At 35.6% G+C, this 19154-nt stretch overlaps 5 protein-coding genes across 8 annotated transcripts in view; 2 read left to right on the top strand and 3 right to left on the bottom strand.

Annotated features, from left to right (window-relative positions):
* The first annotated feature begins 494 nt into the window (after positions 1-494).
* On the top strand, positions 495-7709 carry LOC109545577. The gene is made up of 3 exons (XM_019916350.2): positions 495-1058; positions 5395-5478; positions 6643-7709. The coding sequence occupies exons 1-3, from the start codon at positions 968-970 to the stop codon at positions 7044-7046; spliced, it is 579 nt and encodes a 192-aa protein (XP_019771909.1). The 5' UTR covers positions 495-967; the 3' UTR covers positions 7047-7709.
* A 433-nt stretch (positions 7710-8142) lies between these two features.
* Positions 8143-10875, bottom strand: LOC109545467. Its single transcript, XM_019916185.2, has 5 exons — positions 10583-10875; positions 10054-10524; positions 9805-9947; positions 9319-9486; positions 8143-9263 (listed from the first exon to the last, which is right to left on the bottom strand). Exons 1-5 carry the CDS (start codon positions 10656-10658, stop codon positions 9111-9113), a joined length of 1011 nt encoding a protein of 336 aa, XP_019771744.2. The 5' UTR covers positions 10659-10875; the 3' UTR covers positions 8143-9110.
* Positions 10876-10973: 98 nt separating this feature from the next.
* Positions 10974-14072, bottom strand: LOC109545469 (sugar transporter SWEET1). Of its 2 annotated transcripts, none has more exons than XM_019916188.2 (9): positions 13900-14072; positions 12963-13140; positions 12603-12885; positions 12426-12545; positions 11605-12371; positions 11462-11494; positions 11321-11401; positions 11157-11265; positions 10974-11103 (listed from the first exon to the last, which is right to left on the bottom strand). In XM_019916188.2, the coding sequence occupies exons 2-5, from the start codon at positions 13130-13132 to the stop codon at positions 12246-12248; spliced, it is 699 nt and encodes a 232-aa protein (XP_019771747.1). In that variant the 5' UTR covers positions 13133-13140; positions 13900-14072; the 3' UTR covers positions 10974-11103; positions 11157-11265; positions 11321-11401; positions 11462-11494; positions 11605-12245. The 2 variants fall into 2 exon arrangements, with proteins under 2 accessions (XP_019771747.1, XP_019771746.1); XM_019916187.2 differs by lacking the exon at positions 13900-14072 and adding an exon at positions 13680-13873.
* Positions 14073-14099: 27 nt separating this feature from the next.
* Positions 14100-16088, top strand: LOC109545466 (COP9 signalosome complex subunit 5). Its single transcript, XM_019916184.2, has 5 exons — positions 14100-14378; positions 14491-14725; positions 14792-14986; positions 15469-15736; positions 15792-16088. Exons 1-5 carry the CDS (start codon positions 14215-14217, stop codon positions 15983-15985), a joined length of 1056 nt encoding a protein of 351 aa, XP_019771743.1. The 5' UTR covers positions 14100-14214; the 3' UTR covers positions 15986-16088.
* LOC109545465 overlaps positions 16084-19154 on the bottom strand; it is a 102433-nt gene continuing 99362 nt past the window's right edge. For all 3 annotated transcript variants that reach the window (XM_019916182.2, XM_019916181.2, XM_019916183.2), the window contains exons 10-11: positions 18545-18751; positions 16084-18490 (exon numbers count right to left, since the gene is read on the bottom strand). In XM_019916182.2, coding sequence (XP_019771741.1) covers positions 18366-18490; positions 18545-18751 — 332 coding nt within the window. In that variant the 3' untranslated portion in view covers positions 16084-18365. The remainder of the gene's footprint in view (positions 18491-18544; positions 18752-19154) is intronic.

Raw genomic sequence — 19154 nt, 5'->3', positions numbered from 1 at the left:
ATTTGTGCATTTGGCCGCCAAAATCGCCGGATTTATTTCCAGGTGACTGGGAAAAAATCAGACGTTCTTAGGTGGCATTGAATTCATTCATTCCTCGTACTAATTGATAAAATTTCGTAAAACTAGAGTAACTACTTGATTAATTAATCAGTTTTACAAAAATTTTGTATTTATCGTGACCATTATTTCAAGGATGCTTTTCTTATTTTTGTATCCAAGCCCCAAAGATATTATAATCTATTATAATTTATGACTTATCAGGATCAGAAACAATGGAATTTGATTAACGTTTTTTTTTGAAGATTCATTCAAGCTTTCGCTTGAAGATTGATTGACTTAATTTCGATGTTTTGCGTGTGGCACTCAAAGGCGTTCTGCCCTGGAGATTGAGCCAAAATTACAATTCATTCTACGTAAAGGAATTTCTTCCAACGCTTTCTTGGTATCAGGATTACTCATTTTATTTTACGATTGATCCATAAAGAATCACCAGTTTTAGTCATCGGATCTCCACGAAAATCTTAACACTCAAATCGCACGAATTGCGGTTAAAGTAAAAAGCAAAACTACATATGAAGGTAATAATTATTGCGCAACAAATGGTAATTATTGGCCAAGATTATTTAATGAAAATCACCGATGTGCCAAAGTTCCTTTTGAAGTTCTCCTAATCATCGTCCTCAACAGTTAGGAATTAACGCAAGATCCTAGAAGATAATGTGATAAACTATCTCACCATTCGCTAATTGAAACCGGTAAGATAAGATGCCATCACAGGTAAAACACAAATAATAAGCGATTCGCCTTAACAAGCTCTTATTCGTTGAAACTCGCGCTTGCAAACAGTTTTGATACCCGCAAATCGTATATAGTATCGACCTACTCACCTCGTGTGGTACATCGGGAGTAGAAACGCTAATTTACCCCGTTTTTGCTCAATTTTTATTTTTTTTTGCAATTCGCGAGCATGGCCATTGATTTAGTCAAGCCCAAATGTTTCGTTTTTGTGCTGTTCCTTCGATTTGCGGACCTCCATGCGTATAATGCTCAATATACAGGTGAGTACCAATTTAATTTATAGTCTTTTAAATTAGTTTTGCTCCGAATTTGCTTAGTAATTAACAGCAATTTAGTGGAAACTTTTTCGAAAACTATCTGGCTAAAGAAAAACTGTTTCTCATCAATCTTAGGGGATTTACAGTTTATCGCCTAATTAACGCAAAGTAAATACTTATATATTTATAAATTAATAATTTTTGTCTCGATATTGATATAATGAGTTGTGATGGAATTCTGTGGAAATAATTTTATCTAATTTGGGGATTTGGGGTTTATCCGCACGTTCGCGCGTATTTTCTTGCAAATTCGTTGCTCTAGACGTGTGCGTTTGGATTAAAAAAAAAATCAATGCAATTTAACGCTAAAATCAACCACTCATAAATTAATGACAATAGAGTTTCTAATCTAATTAATTCTTAAAATGACTAGATTACTCATTGAAAAATTTGAATAAAGATTGAGTAATCTTTCAAAGAATTTGTTGTTTGTTGATTAAATCATCATGATAATCTCGTTTCAATTCAGGATCACACACACTGTAAAGTATGAAATGCCTATTTGCTTTACTTTACTACCGCGGCTTTTTTACTTACTAACTTTACCGCGGCAAGTTTCTATAGGTTTGATTCTTAGAATAGTTCTCAATGTTTTTTTGACGAATAAACGCTCATGTTTAAGCAGGAAGAAAGTGCCTCAATAAATGCTTAACTTGAACTCCAACTTGGCCCTAAATTTTCTCTAATATTGGTTTTATATTCTTCGAAAACTTGCCCTTTGAGCTTTTCAGCCATAATTACATCACAAAGAGCCGCAAAAAATATTTCATCTCTTAATAAACCGCCAATCTGTTCAACATTTATTAATCGGTTTCAACTCCATTCCCAGCTTGATTAATATTGTGTTTTCCTTCTTCACTTTAGGGGTTTTCGCAACTATCTTTTTACACACACATTTACAAGGCCTGAAATTCAATTTGCAGAACAGTATGAAAACAGCAAATTTTCTTTGGAAAAGTGCATTTTCTCACGCTGAACGTTAAAAGGCAGACTTTGTGGTCGTTTTTAACAATCCATCTTTAGTTAGTGCGAACTAGTTTATACTAAAGTTAATTATGCAGTCAATCGACTGGGTCTAATAACCTTGAACAATATGTATGTACTTAATAAATTATGTTCAGTTAATTAAAAACCAGTTCACTGAATCCACACTAATGCTTTTGTCAAATTTTCTCAAGTAGAACACAAAACACGTTGGGTAAAAATACATTCTCCTTAATTGCTCCACTAGAATTTTTTGTTTATGCAAATGTGCGGGTTTTACAACATAGTTTTCCAAAATGATCTAAATTTAATTTTGAGTAATCCCAGACGTTGCAGTTTGAATTATCAAAAATTGTCGCTTTTGTGTAGTTCATTCAGTTGCACTCTTTGTTTCAAAAATTCAAAACTTTCAATATAGAACAAGTGCGGTTTTAAAAGTTTCACCGACTTTAAATAGGACTCAGACCTACAGTTTTTGAGAATTTGGTTGGAATTGAAAACAAATCCTGAGTTTTAGAGACTTTTTAGCAGGTAACAACTTGAAACTATCACATTCTATAAAAGATACTTAGGTGTAAAAATCATGCGAATTTTATTAGAATCCAAATGAATTCTGATTTTTAATGAATTGTTAAATGATGGTCTGAAAATGACCGTTTTCACCCAAGTGCACTCTTTGCTTCGAAAATTACAAACTTCCAATCTAGAGCAAGTAGCGACTTCAAATTTTCACAGCCTCTTCAAGACACTTGAGTCTATAAATTTTGAGAATGTTATTGGATTTGAAAAGATTTCTGATTTTTGGCTACTTCGTAAATGTTTGTCTGAAAATAGACGTTTTTACCCAAGTGCACTATTGGTTTCAAAAATTCCAAACGTTAAATCTGAAGCAAGTGGCGAGCCGAAAGTTTCATAGTCTATAAAAGACACTTAGGCCTACAACCCCTGAGACTTTGGTTGAAATGGAAAAAATGCTGATTTTTATAGACTTGAGAAATATGGATCTCAAAATGAGCGATTTCACCCTAGTGCACTATTTGCTTCAAAAATTCCTAACATCCAATTTTTAGCAGGTAAGAACTTGAAACTATCACATTCTATGAAAGATACTTAGATTTAAAGATCATGAGAATTTTATTAGAATCCAAAATAATTCTGATTTTTAATGAATTGCTAAATGATGGTCTGAAAATGACCGTTTTTACCTAAGTGCACTCTTTGCTTCGACAATTACAAACTTCCAATATAGAGCAAGTAGCGACTTCAAATTTTCACAGCCTCTTCAAGACACTTGAGTCTATAACTCTTGAGAATGTTATTGGATTTGAAAAGATTTCTGATTTTTGGCTACTTCGTAAATGTTGGTCTGAAAGTAAGCGATTTTACCCAAGTGCACTATTGACTTCAAAAATTCCAAACTGTTAATCTGGAGCAAGTGGCGAGCTGAAAGTTTCATAGTCTATAAAAGACACTTAAGCCTACAAACCCTGAGACTTTGGTTGAAATGGAAAAAATGCTGATTTTTAGAGACTTGAGAAATGTGGGTCTCAAAATGAGCGATTTCACCCTAGTGCACTATTTGCTTCAAAAATTCCTAACATCCAATTTTTAGCAGGTAACAACCTGAAACTATCACATTATATAAAAGATACTTAGATTTAAAGATCATGAGAATTTTATTAGAATCCAAAAGAATTCTAATTTTTAATGAATTGTTAAATGATGGTCTGAAAATGACCGTTTTCACCCAAGTGCACTCTTTGCTTCGACAATTACAAACTTCTAATCTAGAGCAAGTAGCGACTTCAAATTTTTACAGCCTCTTCAAGACACTTGAGTCTATAACTCTTGAGAATGTTATTGGATTTGAAAAGATTTCTGATTTTTGGCTACTTCGCTAATGTTGGTCTGAAAGTGAGCGATTTTACCCAAGAGCTGAAAGTTTCATAGTTTATAAAAGACACTCAAGCCTACAAACCCTGAGACTTTGGTTGAAATGGAAAAAATGCTGCTTTCTATAGACTTGAGAAATGTTGGTAAACTGGAAAATAATTTCTCCTTTATCGCTCGACCAAAATTCTTTATATATGCACATGTAGAGGTTTTTTTCAACACCATTTTGTAAAATGATCCAATTTTGCTCCATATTGGGTAATCACAATTGCAGGACAAATTATCAAAAAAATACGCTTTCAAGTGCTTAGAGTTAAGTGCTTTTGACTATGTACTTAATAAAAGTTGAACTGTTGCGTTGATATGGTCTGAACGTCTAGACGATTGATTTATCGCGCAAAGATGCCCTCAAACTAAAACTATTTAAGGAAATCAGGCTGCAAATAAATAAGCAAACTCATTACTGAACATGCCTGTGAAAATCTTAACTAAAATGACGACAACAGTGCTTAAGCAAATACAAAATATTAGTATATACGTAAGCGCAAGCGAAAAATATTTAATAAAGGATGAAAAGCTATGAAAATCCGTATGTGCAAAATTAAACAAATGATTTATAATGTTTATTTGAAAAAAATATAAAAGTCAGCCAATTTAAGCCCAGCTTTTGCTTGAACGCGACAAAAAATTTGTTTTTTACAAAATAAAAAAATGTCTAATAGTGCAGTTTAAACTGGAAAATGATTAAAATCCCATTCTGTGGTACAAATTCGTGTCGTTTGCCCATAAACTATGAAAATGAGACTCATTGTGTGAAACAAGTTCTAGAAATGTATGCCAACAGCAATTACAATGAGATTTTTGATAAGCTGGTGTGTTTAAGGCAGACATTATGATGCGATTTTATAGGTACGTTTCCTGATTGCATGCAGTAAAAGTGGAATGATTTTCTGAGCATTTGTTTGAAGATCAAACGACGCCTTTGTTTCGCGTTTTATAGTCAATCAGATGCGTCCGGTGATTGCAACCTTTGAGATCGGTATCAATTGATGTGATTCATCAGTTCAATTCGGTGCAAAACACTCTTTAATTGTACAGAAACATGTTGTAAAAGGCGGTTTCATCCAATCCCTCATTATCATCCTGAACTATTGAAAATGTACTTTCCAAGCAATTAATGTGGACGTTTTTATATTGCAAAATTCCAAATTTAGCACACTCTTAAACGCAAACTCATTATTTTGGTGGGAATTGTGCATTTTATTGGCAGTGGTAAAGTTAAAATTATCCAATTTTTCCATCACAAGTCAGGACATAAATTAACACGTTGCGTTAATTAGATTTACACGTTCGACGTATATTTGCTGTGAAACCTCACATTTAAGATGCGATTTTGTTCTAGATTCGGATGATGCCGACTTATACGGAAAATCAATCACGATCGACGAATATATTCAGGATACCACCAAAGCTGAACCGCTTCCAGGTATGGAGAAGTTGAGTTTGTTTCCCGTCAACAAACCTACTTTGATATCTCAACTAGTTAATTATTTATTTTCCCATTTATTTGCATATCACCTGAACATTCTAAAGTCAATATTGCTATCGCGTTCATTTTTGCCCTGTTTTCACTATCAGCGTAGAGCCAATTAGCGTAGAGCAACAGTGTTGGAAAGAAGTGTGGGACAGTGGAAAGAAACATGAATTTTATTGCGAATATTTTCTACTACAGTAAGTACTTTCAACTGTTCAATGGGAGGGTTTTAGGCTGTGGGGGAAAATAATTTTAATGTTTCGCAAGCACGAGTGGCGTGCATCTTTAGAGGTGGTCTGCTCGGCTATTGATCAAAATTGAGTTCAAAGTTTCTTCTTAATCTTCGCCGCAATTTTTCGAAGGAAAATCTATTGTTTATCAAATAATCGACGCCGTTCTGGTGCTAATCCTAATTTATATCCGTTTGGAAGGTTTTGTTGCGCGGTTTATTAAACATCGAGGAATTTGCGCAAAAAATAAGCGCTCATAAATCAACTTTAATAAAGAGCTTTACTCTACAGCCTGCTTAGTGCGAAGCCCTGTTGAACATCCATAATCTACCGCAATATTGGCCAAAAGATGTTTCGGCTCCGAATTGCAGTTTATTGACGTAGGTGGCAAACTACTTAAAATTGCTAAAAATAAACAGGCGCTAATTGAGAAAATCTATAGACCTGGCAAATTATAGCAGGATCGTAAAAAACCTGGAACATTCAGACAAGTTAGATGCTTTGGCTTATGGTTTAATAATACCTAACTAGGTAACATTATAACCATTAATACACCAATTAACAGATATCAGCTGCCTTAGTACGTACAGCTTAAAGAGGTTTAAACCTAATAAATCTAGGTTCCCTCATGACTTTTTAATTAGCTGGACCAAAAAAATTTAATTTTATTGCTTAAAACATTCTGTTTGCCCAGTTAACTTTGTGATTAACCATTTCATTTTTGTAATGTTCGATTGATCTTTCGGGGCGACGATAACTGGGTTTGGACGGATATTTTTACATGTTTTTGTGTCCTTATTTTCGCTAGCTAGAGGTTCCAATCAACTTGTAGATTAAAACATATATTTTTTTAGTACTTTATTCAACAATATTTTTTTTATTTTAGCGGAAAGAACCCTTGAAACTGGTGCAGTGATTTGGTACATTGCATCCTTTGGCGGTCTGGTTCTGTTCTTCTTTATCGTGTCCTGTAGCGAATGGTGCTGTAGAAGAAACGCCCGAAGAAACTGCCAGAGGAACAGCAATCCTCAAACCGTGCAAGTGATTGTTGATACTCCGCCTTCGTATGATCATTTTGCGCCTCCAGCCTATGAAGATTTGTGGGTGGGCAGCAGCCAGAGTACCAGAGGAGAAAAGAACGAATATGATATTTACGTTGTGCCAGTGCATGCCTTAGGCACTCTTCTGGTCCAACAGACAGAAGAAGCTCCTCCTTCATACCAAAGTGCCAATGCAAGTGTTCAGCACAGCGCCGTGTCTTCGAGTCATCCAGTTAGTAGAGTAACGTGATAATTCGGCCAAATAAACAGTTTGTTGGGAATTGCAAAAAACGAGGGGGGACGAATTATTTAACCTGCGATTTTGGTTAAAACACACGACGGAAAGTGATGACAATATTGGAAAAATTGGCTCTCAAATCAGAGTTTTACATAATCCAGATAACCGGGTGGTAAACATTGGAGAAAAACAATTTATGCTTTCAAAGACCTGCCAAGTTTCAAGCCGTAAACACACAAAAAAATTGAAAACAGTGTGGAATTTTTGATTAATCCAACTAAGCTTTGAGCAAATATGTCGAGATAAAGTTTCATATCTTAACGTGCGTTAACTAAAGGTGTTATAGGAAAATAAAGCCAGGCCAACTAAAAACAAGATTTTGCTTTATCATTTCATTCATACCAATGTTGATATTGCTGTTTCAGAATTGATTCTCATGGGTTTTGTGAGTGTAATTTTCTATTTTTTCGACGATACTGCAGCGCCTGAATTGAGGCAATTTCTCTATAAAAACATCAAAAAACAGTTGTGAAGTGAATTGTACCTGTTTGTATATAAAATAAGCCCAATTATTTATTAACTCCATCACGACCTTACGAATTTTTACTTTTATAAATTTAGGCATCGGGCCTAAAAATGTGATATTATATATGAAATATATTTTTTAAGTATAAATGTGGATTTTGATTAACAAGCTGCAATAATTACGGCGAAGGAATGTTTATATACTTTATAACAAGGAAAAAGATGTGACTTGAATGTACATTGATAAGCAAAGTCAGCATTAGTAATAGTTATCTATTGCATAACTGCAGTTCAAATAACTTACTTCATTGCATATCAGGTTACACGCTCTGCGCTAATCTAACTTAATCCACTTAGTGGGAGTGTTTGCCTCTAATTAGATTGGGTAATAAAATCAGCCGAGTTAAAAGGACTTTAACCTTTATCCTGGAAAATACTAGAACAAGTATTTTCCGGTAGATAGATGAAAAATTCTAGTTAATATCAAGCCGTTGATTGAACCTGGCGAGTTTTACTGGCGAAAATCTCTCCAGTCCTGACAACGTCCGTTGTGTGTTGGTGGTGGAAGTTAAATACAAAATAATAATATTTTACACAGTCGTATATTGCTAAAAAAATATACAGAAAAAAGTACAAAATTATCCTCTACAATCTTAAAATTAAATTACGTTATTAATCCCCGCTGCCTACATAGTTAAAATATTTGCATGGTGCTTTTACTCACTATTCGCGTTATGTATAAACTAAATCCTATAGTTACATTTAGGCACGCTCAATCGATTTAAAAATATTATACAGATCCTTATCTAATTTACTAATCAGTCTAAGTATTACTAATGTAAAACACTTAAATATTTATTGTGAACGTTTAGGTACTTTAGGACTAGTAGTGCAATACCAATAATTTATTAACAAGAAATTTGAAATGCAATAATTAATACTGGAACAATGATTAAAAACGCATTAAGCACACTGATGAGGTGCATACATTCATTTTTGGGGACAGTTTTCATCTGTTATAGCGGAAGGATAAAATGTTAAAGAAATGCCGCGCCTTGAATATATATAATATATAAACTTAGACTTGCGGCCAATTTACGGGACTAAGGGATAATGCACATCTTATTCGACAAAGTCACAAAAGGCCCATTACTGAGTTTCAGGTTGTAGAAGTCTGAAGAAATTTTCCACAGTAGCTTTCGCGTAAAAATTCGTTAAACCCAAACAGTTTCTCCTAAGGGTTTTAGTATGGCATTTTTCATTGGGAGCAGTTTTCACCATGCAACGTAACATGCGAGTTAAGTTGATAAATAATTTTTAAATAGCCATACCAAAAGCAGGGTAATGGCCGAAAAACCACTGCGAGTTTCAAAATATTATTCTTCTAATTTAGCTCGATAACGAATCCTTGGTGCGCTTAAATTTCTTCAAACTTTTCAGCCTGATTCCAGTGGTTTTTTTTTAATATCTTGATGGTATTAGAACGAAATATCACCCATATTTGCATTGAGGTATGTATGTAAACGCTATTTGGCAAACCATCCACTCCAGTTAACTGGCAGGAGTGCCTCCTGGAGGAAACAGACTATCATAAGAGGGTGGTAGATCTTTGGCCTCATCCCGAATTGGAGCTGAACCAGCCGCGTGATTCGCTTCAAGCGCAGCTATACGTGACCCCGTTTGTTCAATCATTTCAATTAGAGACTAAAACGATCGGGATTTAATCAATATGTATCGATAAACTATAAGAAATACTCACATTGCTAAGGTTTGCGGTTGGGGGGGCATGTGAACAGTCGAGTGTCCAACAGAACATGTGGTACTTCCTAGATATCCACATAAATAAAATGAAAGCAGCGAACAGTAGCGCAAGTACCGATAACGATGAAGTAAGAAATTGGGGTCCGACTGATTCCTTCGGATGAGGCTACAATAAGTGAAATTGTATTAAGAGACAAGTGAAAGTTCCCTAAATGCGCGGATAAAAGTGAATAACAGTGGAAACACTCGATTGCTTCCAGATGGACCGCAGAACACACACAATGAAAAAATCAACAGTCCAAAAGTTAACATTTTGTGAAAAGAATTAGGCTGTTGCAGCGGTTGCTAAACTTGGTCAGTTTTTCGGGCGAAAAACCTCACCTTTTTATGCCGAACACCAACATCACAAAAAAATAGCTTTGCCTGCTAAATTTAAATACATAAAAACGACTTAATAATTTGGTAAATACAGGTAGGCACTCACCGATTTGATGCATCCGAATTCATCGCTGCATCCAAAATATGGACAGTTAATATTCCCATCACGGAAATATCTGCTGTTTATACAGAAGCTGTGATTATAAGTGCAGTCCTTCATATTGCTAAGATTTGCGTTCAATGCACAGTCTGAAAAAGTATAATATAATTTGAACAAAGCAGAATGATTATGCAGAATCAGCTTGATATTTGAATAAGAAATTAATCAATTGGGAAATGTTAAATTGGTTCGTACCAACGTATGAAGTAAACACTATTCTAAAGAGAGTTTTGTTGTACTGCTCTATTCCTCCCTCTGTTAAGAAAATAATCACATCCATCTCGCCATCAACGTCTATGAAAGAATTGTTGGCAACCTCTTGAGCATTCAGATATGGATGTAAACGTATTTTAGGCGAAACATCTTCAGTCAATGGCACAGTTGTAATCATGCTTTCGTCTAATCCGCAGTATCGTCGGCTACTGATGCCATTCTTGGTTCGAAATTGAACATATTCCCTACACTCGTTACTGTTGTATTTTGTCATCAGATTAAGATTCTCAATAACTGCAATAACGCCTCCGTATTTATAGAAGGACTTTACTTCGAATTTGCAGATTTTTGGGAAAATCCCATTCCGGGTTCGGACATCAGTGACCACTAGTGATTCATACTTTAATTTTCTTTTGGTTGTTTTAGAACAGAGTGTAGGGCTATCAACTGATACTGTAAAAACAATGGGTCGTTAATCTTTCCCTGGTAATAACATGGGGTGAAAACATACATTTTTTCACTTGCTGACTGGGACTTATAGCTGATATAAGAAGCACGTAAAAAACAATGTTTGACCACACCTTCATGATTTCCTATTAGATTCCTTGTTTTCTATCAATATAAAACATCCTCGCAATGCTTTTTTTGTAGCTGAATCGAAAATTCGCTTCCTTGGGTTAATTAGATTTATTGTTTATTTTATTAATTTTCACTTTATAGCAAAACCACAACAAAACTGACAATTTTGTTGTCAAACAGGCCAGTGGCAGGTTTCAAGTTTCAATAGGTTATGGTCAGCAATCTGTAAATAGAGTGCGCCTGCTTTGTGTGTGTAATCACCACTATTTGCGAATGCTCGTGCGTGCGCAATTGAGATTTAAATTATTTAAAAAAACCTTGCATTTCCTTAAATTATTTTATTTTTGCGAATGAACAGATGAAAGAGCTTTATATTTAGTACATTGAAGCAACATTTGCGTAGCACCTTCTGCTTTATTTCTTGGCCAAGTGAGGTTTGACGCCTTTTTTTAACTAAAAAATGTTTTTTTTAGGAAAACCTAATGGGGAGTTTTTTTGTATCTCACCTTAGTTACCTGCAAGGTGAGGACATCGTAAAATAGTTTTCTTCTGGCCGTTTGAAAGTTTAGCAAATCTTCCTCGAAATTTTCTTGCTCCCTCGTCTCCAGCTCAGCTCTATTTAAAGAAAAATAAAAAAATCCCCAAAAGAAATATTAAAGTGATTTCTTACGGTTCTGGCCCAACTGAAACTAAAGAGTGTTGAGTATGAGGCCGCTCAGGGACTGAGCGAGAGTGAGTTGATGACGCAGACCTGCAATATATTTAAAAAACATAATATACATATTACGTTAATAAAATACATTTTACCTACCTAACTTTTGATGTAACAGCAGGACGCTGGCCTCTATAAAAAAACAGACCTTAATGTTCAGTTGCTGAAGAATAACCGACAAATTTTATTGGTATTTAAAAACACCGTGATTACAACGAATTATCAAACTAAAAAGGTTTTACCTCGGTTTGCTCGCAACAAACACTTCTTCATCCTCGCCAGGAACATCCAGGATGGTGTTTTCATCTGTAGTGAATGTTCCCGGGGGAATTAACACTTTTTGGGGGTACTTGGAGTTGTACGGAGGCCGCAGCATTTTTACAGTAATTTTGAAGCGATTTTTTTTGTCAAAAACGTCTTTTGTGAATCATGGAAACAATGACAAATGCGGGTTCATTGTTTAGGTTTCACCTGCAATTAGCTGGCTTTGAATCGCAGACAACAGCCGAATGTATAAAAATCCCGAAAATATAAACTTGTAACTTGCCTTTTTATCGGATGCAACCAAGGGGCTAAAGAAAGTGACTCTTGCTGAATATTTAACATACATTATATTAAAAATATAAGCAAATACATTGGAAATGTACGCAGCTCGATAGTTTTTTTAACAATCATAAATATATTCATCAAATATAAAATTTGTCTCTAGGCACATTTTAGCTACTCCACTTGTTGCTGGACTTTTAACAAAGATCCAACAAGAGAACTGAAAATTTAAAGTCATCTTGCACATTAAAAAATATGTTATAATCTATATGTCTTCGATAAGGGTTTCGTTAACCTGGAATGAAAAGGAAATGTAAAAAGACCACCCAAACTAAGGCTATTGCTCTTTTTTAGCGGGTTCCGTCTTCTTACTTTGACCGCCACTAGAGGAAATGCGTCCAGGGTATTTGAACAGCAACCCGAGTTGCACTATGCACAAAATAAAGCCGATACAGTTTTGGATCTAGAAAAAGCGTCAACATGTAGATGATCGGCAACATTTTGTCCGCATACGTACAATCATGAACACATTGAGCAAAATAATTCCATAGATTAACCAGAGGAATGTTACAATGGCTCCCATTAGAGTAATGGGCAAAGGAATGGAAGACGCATCCTGATTTGCAATCATGTTTTTCTGAAAATCATCAACGTCAATTTTGTAAGGTTGAAAAAAACCAGTTAGTTAACTGACCACATCTAGCAATGGAGCCCCAATCAAAGCAAGCATTAACAGGGTCAAAACTAGCCCAAATCGGTACTCCAGGTTTTCCGGATTTTCCAGTTGTGCATATCCGAGGAAAACTGCCAACGTTGCCACTCCATAAGCGACCGGTTTAAGCACCTCCTCATACTTATCAGCCGCATATTTGTAGAAAAAGAGCGAATATATGGAATTTAGAAATATCGCAGCAACATTCACTGTTATCATTGCAGAATCATTTACAAGCAAACCATATTTTAACATCAAAATAGCGCTAAAAGAAGCAAATTCTGCAATTAACTAACATCCATTTTTAGTTTTTGTGTGTGGTTTACACGCGAAAACACTTACATAGTAACACCTCCGATAAACGGCATGGGACTACATCCTTGTGTGGATCCTTTCTTGTAAATATCCTTGCAGACAAAAGCGCCAGAAAAAAACTGCGCTATTGTCACATAACTGGCCACTGAACCCACTAACTCTTTATAGGGCTGCAAGCTCTGAGAAAGGGCCTCCATTTTTTAAGCTAAACGGAAACAGTGTTAAGGAAATCAGACGTTAAACAATCCAAGCTAATCAGTTGAACAAGTCAGGGCCAAACTAGTTTAAGCGTGGCAGATGAACTTGAATTAGACGATAATTGGGTTACGCGATTGTCTAAAGCTTTTGTATACACGGTGTTAGAATTGAGAAGTCAGAACGGGGATTTGAGCAGGTTTTTTCGGCTCAATTCACAGTTTTCGACCTAAAATGGTTAGTGCAGATATACTAAGCAAGAAATCATCGCTTAAAGACCGCAATCAGTTAAAAACAGTTTTTTTTCTTGGGGGTTTGGTCTAGCGAGTGGTGAACAAAAATTTAGGCAGGTTTGTTCACCTTCGTCTTAATTTCAAGAAGTTTTGATTTTGCCTGTTTCTTTCGCATTTCCACAAGAAACACCACAAAGTCGTTAGGAAAGAGATGATCTATAAGGCGAGCATATTGTTAACTTCGAAAACCAAAGGCCTTTGGCTTAGTTGGATGAGTATTGGTGGTGACTATTGACAAAAGCGAACTTAAACTTACTCAGATTTCTGTTGCAGCCTCGAAGAGTATTTGAGCGAAAATAAAGCTGATAGTGCAATCCCGATTTATGAACACGTATATCAAGGTCGTAATTAAATAGTATACATTGAATAAGTAAATATTTTGGATCCCAAGTGCGATTTTAAGTGTCTTGAGCGCCACTCAAGATTCAAAGGGGCAGAAGCACAAAATATTAAACAAATTACATATTGTTACTTACAGGCAATTAACAAGGTTGCAAGCAGGTATGTTGAATATGTAGCAATCAACTGGGAGAGTTATAATAAACAAATAATCGCACAAATTAGTGCAATACTTTCAAACAAATTAACTTGAAGGAATTGTCAAAAAATTGGGGCTATGTAGAGATTTCGTCCTCTTTGACCGATTCTTAAGACAAAACCGGTTAAGCCACCGCTGAAGAAATAACCATAGCCTAACCTCGACTTGAATCCATCATTTGACAACTATCAAAAAAAAACTTTAATTTTCATTGCATATTCACTTTTGCGGGTTTTAATTATTATTGTACAGTATGTCGAAGCCGGGGACGTCCAGTGGAGACACCCAGTCGCAAACTGCTCAAAAAACCTGGGAATTGTCCAATAACATGGAAACAATCAGTTCAGTGGATGAAATTTACAAATATGATAGAAAACAACAACAGGACATTCTTACTGCTAAGCCCTGGGACAAAGAGTACGTATGCAACTAGACTACAAACAAGTTTATGAGCAGATCAATCGTCCTTTGCATAAGAACAGCAGAATCCAGGCTATTCACGAGTTAATCTCTACTTATTCTGTTTCAGCCCTCACTTTTTCAAAGACATCAAAATATCAGCTCTAGCTCTCTTAAAGATGGTGATGCATGCTCGATCTGGAGGAACCCTAGAAGTCATGGGCTTGATATTGGGGAAAGTCGATGGAAACACCATGTTTGTGATGGATTCGTTCGCCTTACCAGTCGAAGGAACTGAGACTCGAGTGAATGCCCAAGCGCAAGCATATGAATACATGAGCTCCTACATAGAAGCTGCAAAAATGGTAGAATTCACTCGGATGTTGTTGAGCTGTTAGCAGGGAGTTTAACACTTTACCTATTTCCTTCAGGTTGGACGGCAGGAGAATGCAATTGGTTGGTATCACAGTCATCCCGGTTATGGTTGCTGGCTTTCTGGCATTGATGTCAGCACCCAAATGTTGAATCAGAACTTTCAAGAGCCATTTGTTGCTATTGTTATTGATCCAGTTCGCACCATATCGGCTGGCAAAGTCTGTCTAGGGGCTTTCAGAACTTACCCAAAGGTAAGGTTCTATTTGTGTCGATTGCCAAGCTTTGAGAGCAAATTTTTTCTTTTTAAGTTCAACTTTGTTGAAGATTCAGCCAGGTAAGCGCGCATTTTGCGCATCGGACGAACGAAACGAATGTAAACGAACCTTTGCCCTATTGTTTTTTATGAACGTATCGATCCCTTGCATCCTTTTAGATGCACCCGATAGGGCAAATAAGTTCCATTCGTTAGATGCAAAAATGCGCGCTTATCCTACTGTATTCTTAACGCTTAAAATGAATTCCTCGCAACTGCCTTAAGGGCATAGAAGGATTTGTCTAGATATATATCTAAATACGTATTTATATTTGATTATATCTATCTTGATATGCAATGTGTCGACTTGTGTCGACTCACCAGTCTGTCCAGAGTTTCTGCAAATGCTCTAATTGATAACCTGAAAAATTTGAATTTTAAACTACATACGCTCACACTGTAGCAAATGATTTGTTTCAGGGCTATAAACCACCAAACGAAGAACCATCCGAATACCAAACGATTCCTCTGAATAAAATCGAAGATTTCGGAGTTCACTGCAAGCAATATTATTCGTTGGAAGTGTCTTACTTTAAGTCCACATTGGACCGAAGATTATTGGATTCTTTGTGGAATAAATACTGGGTAAACACCCTCAGCTCATCCAGTTTGATTACCAACGCCGATTACACTACTGGACAGATCTTCGACTTGTCTGAGAAGCTTGAGCAGTCTGAGGCGGCTATTGGTAGGTCGCGTTTTAAAATTCAGCAGCCGTTTGGAATTGTTTAAATGTTTTCCAGGCCGGGCAGGATTTCTTGCTGGAAGCGCAGATCCAACGGAGAAGCGCACGGAAGACAAGTTGCTGAAGGCTACAAAAGACAGCTGCAAAACCACGATTGAAATTATTCACGGCTTGATGGCTCAAATGATCAAAGACCGATTGTTCAATAGTATCACTCCAGGTAAAGTGTGTGCCCCTGAACACTCGAATTAACTTAAACCGATGTGAAATTTTAATTATAAGTTGTCTATAATGGTTTCAACACATAATGCTAATTTAAAATGAAAGTGTATGAAATAAAACTCGAAAGATATTGCTTCTGTGTTTATTATTAGTACTTTACAAGGATAATTACAACAATTGCATTTTCAAACTTACTTTATCATATTTTTGTGTTTTTCAAACAAAACAATCAAGGCACCTTTCTTATTCTATTACAAAATATTCCATTTATTCACTTCTATTGTTTAGTATATTACAGTATCTATAGTGCCGCATCCAGACCTAACGAGCCGAGCCTGATCGGCAACAAATTCCTTTGATGTTTCGACAAAACACCGGCAGAAATTGTTCGTCTGTGGGTGTTTTGACGAAATATCAAAGGAGTTTTGCCGCGGCTCGGACTCTGCTCGTTAGATCTGGACGCACCATAAGAAAGATCGCATGATTTTTGTGAATTACCACAAGCAATTCATTTATTATGTATATAATAGGCCTACAGCAATGTTAAATTGGTCAATATTCAATTGGCTACGTTATGTAGAGAATATTAACATCGGTTGTGATTGATTAAGGATTTTTATGATTCATCTTACAAAAATATGCGTATATCCACTGAGAGGTATTCATTTTCGTTGCCATTGTTCTCGAGAAATACATGGAATATTTTGTATTTACAGTTCCCTGCCTTTTTCTACATACATATTTGAAGTAATTCACAAATTTGTCTCGTTACAACTAGACTAGCCTTATTTTTACAATATGATCCTTAACTTTAACCGATTTACCTAGTTATTAGTCTAAGATTAAAACTTTACATAATATACATTTATTTATGATTGCAATTCGCACATCGTGACCGGTTTCTTCGATTTTGTAGCTTTCAGTAATTTTCATTTCATTCGGAATTTCACATAACAAAACGTTTCTAAAAACTGTCGATTTTGCCACACTGATTGAATTTTAAGACAGTGATATGCAATCGATTATTTAGACGATTAAAACCGATGTAAATGCCATTAAAGAGCGTTTACAACAACGTAGAAAAAACACACTGAAAATTACTGCCGTCGCCTGAAATGTTCAATTAAATTGCTATTTTGAAACGACTGCCTAGTAAAGAAGGGTAGCATTACGCATACATTACAATTACGCACTATATTTTAAAGTATTTATTTACACTTAGATAACTACCTTAGTTTATTGCTTAATACGTAACTAATATGAACAGAGGGGTGTCTATACGCGGGTCCAACATGTTCCATTCTGCAGTCGTAAATCTTTGCGGGTTTTTGCAACGAATTTTAATTTATTTAATAGTACCTAATCACACAAGGGAACCTGTTGACCCAATTTGTTTGGATACTAGTTTTCTAATTCTTTTCAATAACTAAAGATTACATAATATTGCTTCTGGTTCAAAAATATCACCTTCGGTATCAGGATTAGGTAACGAATTACGTGCAAAAATATTTCTTACATCCTGCTCATTAATATTTATAGTTTATATAAACACGATTTCTTGTTTTAGAAACAAATTAAAAATCACAGTTCTGTAGGTAACGCTCTCGGCAAAAGTAACTATTTTTTCACTCGCCCCTTGATATGTACAATTCACTTGATTTTGATGTTCTAATAGCTTTCAGTGTCCAATTTGTGGAAATAGTTACTTTTCCGCATTAAATTTTAAATTCTAATCTAGGAAAATGGTAACGAGGGGTTTGATTAAAACTTATTCGGATTTGTCTTCTAGCGGGCGAAATAATGAGAAACACATCATCAATATGGTTTATTAGAGGTACGCATTATCTTATATTGCTTTGTTCGTTTAAAAGTCTTTTTATCGAGCTCGAGGTTTAAAATTGCATCAAATATACGATTCAGTAGGAAATTTTCCATTACACTTGAAAATTAAAACAGTATTTTAACTTAATACTCATTTTTTTATTGGTTTCGTGCCTCTAATTTTCTACTTAGTTCATTTTCTGGTAGATCGTGTCTATTGGGTTTGACACAATCTATATTGTCGCCGATATTTTACTAATACTGGGGGGCGTCTGAACTTAAATACTCAATTTATTTATCCGTATGTTCACACACTCCCTAGTTATTGGATCCTTACCAATATTGAGCTTATTTGGTGCATAACTGTACCGGTTAAGGTTTTTCGATCAATGCGTCATAAACATTTGAAGTTATAAAAGAATGTCTCAGTAAATTGGGCAAAGTGATTATTCCTAGACTAAAAACAAGGTGGAAAACACAATACGTTTGGCTAGAATCCAGTAATCCTAAGCCTTATTTTACACACAACCGATATCATACAGTCTCATTCATTATTTTAATTTGTTAGGTCTAATAATCCTCAAATTAATCATCTGAAAATCCACGGGGCATATGTGGACCTTCGGATAATTAATACGAGAAGAGCGAAAATAATGAGCCATCTAATTGAAATAGGTCTGGCTCGTATTGAGCTGTTTGTCTCCATGCATTTGCCTGAAAAAGAGCTATTGTTGGCCTTTGGTCTATTGGAGTAAAACTTTCCTTTACCTCTGTTTGTTAAATTGAAGATCAAATCTCCAGTTATTCCCGGCTGAATCAGACGGTTGCAATAGCTGGATGTTGAGAACGCGACCACATTCGGACCAAGTTCTTTATACATAAAGCAAAACTTTCTTGCCCCATGAGCCCGGCTTATTGGGGTGGTTATGAGGAAAGACGTTCCGTTTTCTTCCCATCTACCATGGCATGAGTATGCTGGAAACATACATCTTTGTGAATAATCAACATTTTCAATAATAATGTAATTTATTAAAGTTTTACAAAAGCCCGTTATGCTCTCACGGGTTCAGTGAGCCGTTAGTCGAACTCCAGCCTCTTCCTCAAAGTCCGCAATAATTCTCAATATTGCCAAGAAGCTCTGGCTTCACATGCGGACAGAATTCGATTTTTCTTTGTTTACTGAGATATAAAATATTAAATTTTCCTACAGGTAAGTGTAGAAACGTGCATGACGCTAGTTCGGGAAATATTTATTACTCTCACCTGCTCCGCATTAAGTGCATGTCCGGGTTTAAGCAGAAATATATGTCGCTTTAAATGTCTGCATATATATGAAAGTAGTGACTTTCAGTGAGTTACACAGAGTGCAATGGATATT

The sequence above is a fragment of the Dendroctonus ponderosae genome, unplaced genomic scaffold, assembly GCF_020466585.1.
Source record: "Dendroctonus ponderosae isolate FM_Combo_2020 unplaced genomic scaffold, Dpon_F_20191213v2 Dpon_F_20191213_5, whole genome shotgun sequence".
Lineage (NCBI taxonomy): Eukaryota > Metazoa > Arthropoda > Insecta > Coleoptera > Curculionidae > Dendroctonus > Dendroctonus ponderosae.
The sequence above is the reverse complement of the archived record's forward strand: the minus strand, read 5'-3'. Positions and strand labels throughout refer to the sequence as shown.